This window comes from Cupressus sempervirens, chromosome 5 (assembly GCF_028749045.1).
Source record: "Cupressus sempervirens isolate cs-2001-9-10 chromosome 5, ASM2874904v1, whole genome shotgun sequence".
Classification (NCBI taxonomy): Eukaryota; Viridiplantae; Streptophyta; class Pinopsida; order Cupressales; family Cupressaceae; genus Cupressus; species Cupressus sempervirens.
The window spans coordinates 775848191-775850443 of record NC_143122.1 but is presented as its reverse complement, the minus strand read 5'-3'; the positions used below and the strand labels follow the sequence as shown (position 1 = coordinate 775850443).

The following is a 2253-nucleotide window of genomic DNA, read 5'->3' as shown; positions in this document are numbered from 1 at the left end:
CATCATTGTCTTAAATTAGAAGCCCCTAAAAACCCATGACAGAAGAAGTAAATAAAATTGAATGCAGATGGTCTTGGTCATATTGAACATATTCACACAGAGAAAGTTAGGACTTGACTGTGTAAGATTAATTTATTAATTCATTTTAATGGCCTACATGAAGAGGCTCGTATGATAGGAGGTTTTTTCCGAGGTTTCTACTTTGATGGACAAGTGGAGTATAACCGTTTTGGTGAAAATCGGTCCTCTCTCCACCCATAAATGTGTTTTCAGAATACCATCAAATGTGAAGTGTGAAAACTGAAAATGTATTGGTAAAGGGTAAGAGGGAGAAACTGTCTTTTATCTCCAAAAGGCATCTTGAAGAAACAAAGACTGCTGCACTATATCGGAGTAATAAAGATTGCTGCATCAGTCATCTTCTAGATTTCAGCATAAATGAACTCAGGTAAGTAATTGATGATTAATGTTTCTCCACATTATAATACATTTGTGGAAATCATGAAAGTTCCAGATCTTGAAATTATAGCAGAATCTGAATTTAAATATTAACATGTGGTATCAAAGCCTTGTTGAGAACTCTCATGTTTTTCCATTATATTTGATAATGATTTATATATTTTATTGGATCAAAAATTTTATGCATGCTACAAACATAAAATCATGATTTGGTTTAATACATGGTTGCCTACATAATAATATTTTTGTATTGCCTATTTTGATTGTTGATTTAATGTATATGCAAAATCATTATATTAATTTGAGATCTATATTATGATACGGTCTAGTAGCCACCAAAGTTGTCCAACCGGAATGATATGTAGATATCAAGTTAAATTATTGAAGTTTTTAATACTTGTTTCCCAGTGTTCAAAATAAAATAATGATTTTTCAAATTGTAAATTTTAATCACTTAGAATATTAGGTTAGCCCAAAGGTGCACCATTTTTTTAAAAAGATTAATTAATTGGAATAGGATGATTGGTAGATATTCACAATTAATGGTTAGTACGAATACCCAAAGGTAATGAACTTACTTAGTTGTGAATATTTTATCAATTAGTTCTATTAGGTGAAAGGGAATCACCATAATGGTTAATAGTTTACCATAAGATTAACCCAAAGGTAGGTTATAGTAATACTATTTATTATTAAGCCATGTGTTTGTTGGTTATTTAATTATAACTCTTAAAATTAATGTTGTAAACATTAATTTTTGGTTGAAGTGTCAGTTCCTATTTCGCTACATTCGCATGCCTCTTCTATTCCGATCTTGAATGGAATGAATTTCTTAGATTGGAGAGAATGGGTTCAGTTTCACCTCAGTGTTTTGGATCTTGATACAGCTCTTGAAACTGAAAAACCAACTGGGATTATTGATAAATGCAATACAGAAGAAAAGAATATATTCAAAACATGGGAAAAATCGAATAGATTGAGCGTTAAGTTTATGCAGATGACTGTAGCAAACAACATCAAGTCAACTCTCCCTAAAATTGACAATGCTAAAGAATTTCTAAAATCTATGGGAGAGCATTTCCAAACTGCTAACAAATCCCTTGCTAGAACATTAATGGCTATGCTTACCACCATGAAGTTTGATGGTACATGAGGCATACATGAGCATGTTCTTGAAATGAAAAATTTGGCTACTCAATTAAAGACACTTGAGATGAAGGTGGATGAATTTTTCCTCATGCAATTTATTTTGAACTCCTTGCCTCCTTAGTATGGGCCATTTCAAATTCACTATAACACTATTAAGAATAAGTGGAATGTGAATGAATTGGCCAATATGCTCAATCAAGAAGAAGCATGACTTAAGCAACATGGACAGCATTCAGTTCATCTCACAACCCAAGGAATTGAAAGGAAAGGGAAAAAGCCAAGAAAGGGCATGAAGCAAGTACCACCTAAGGCATATGAGCCTAATCAAGGTTCTCAAGCCTATAAGAAGGACAGGAATAGCGATAAGTGTCACTTCTGTAAAGAGTCGAGACACTATCAGAAAGATTGTCAAAAATGTAGGGAATGGTTCAAAAAGAAAGGTATGAATTTAGTGTATATTTGTTTTGAATCAAACCCAACTAAAGTTCCTTTGAATACTTGGTGGATTGACTTTAGGGCTACTACTCATGTCTCAACTATGATGTAGGGATTCCTTACAACCCAGACCACAAATCCAAATGAAAATTTTCTATTCATCAGAAATTGGGTTAAAGCTCTAGTTGAAGCAATTGGGACCTATCATTT

At 32.8% G+C, this 2253-nt stretch overlaps 1 protein-coding gene across 1 annotated transcript; it reads left to right on the top strand.

Moving 5' to 3' along the window:
• Positions 1–438: 438 nt before the first annotated feature.
• Positions 439–1612, top strand: LOC149558237 (uncharacterized). The gene is made up of 2 exons (XM_089830697.1): positions 439–448; positions 1227–1612. Exons 1-2 carry the CDS (start codon positions 439–441, stop codon positions 1610–1612), a joined length of 396 nt encoding a protein of 131 aa, XP_089686823.1.
• The last annotated feature ends 641 nt before the right edge of the window (positions 1613–2253 follow it).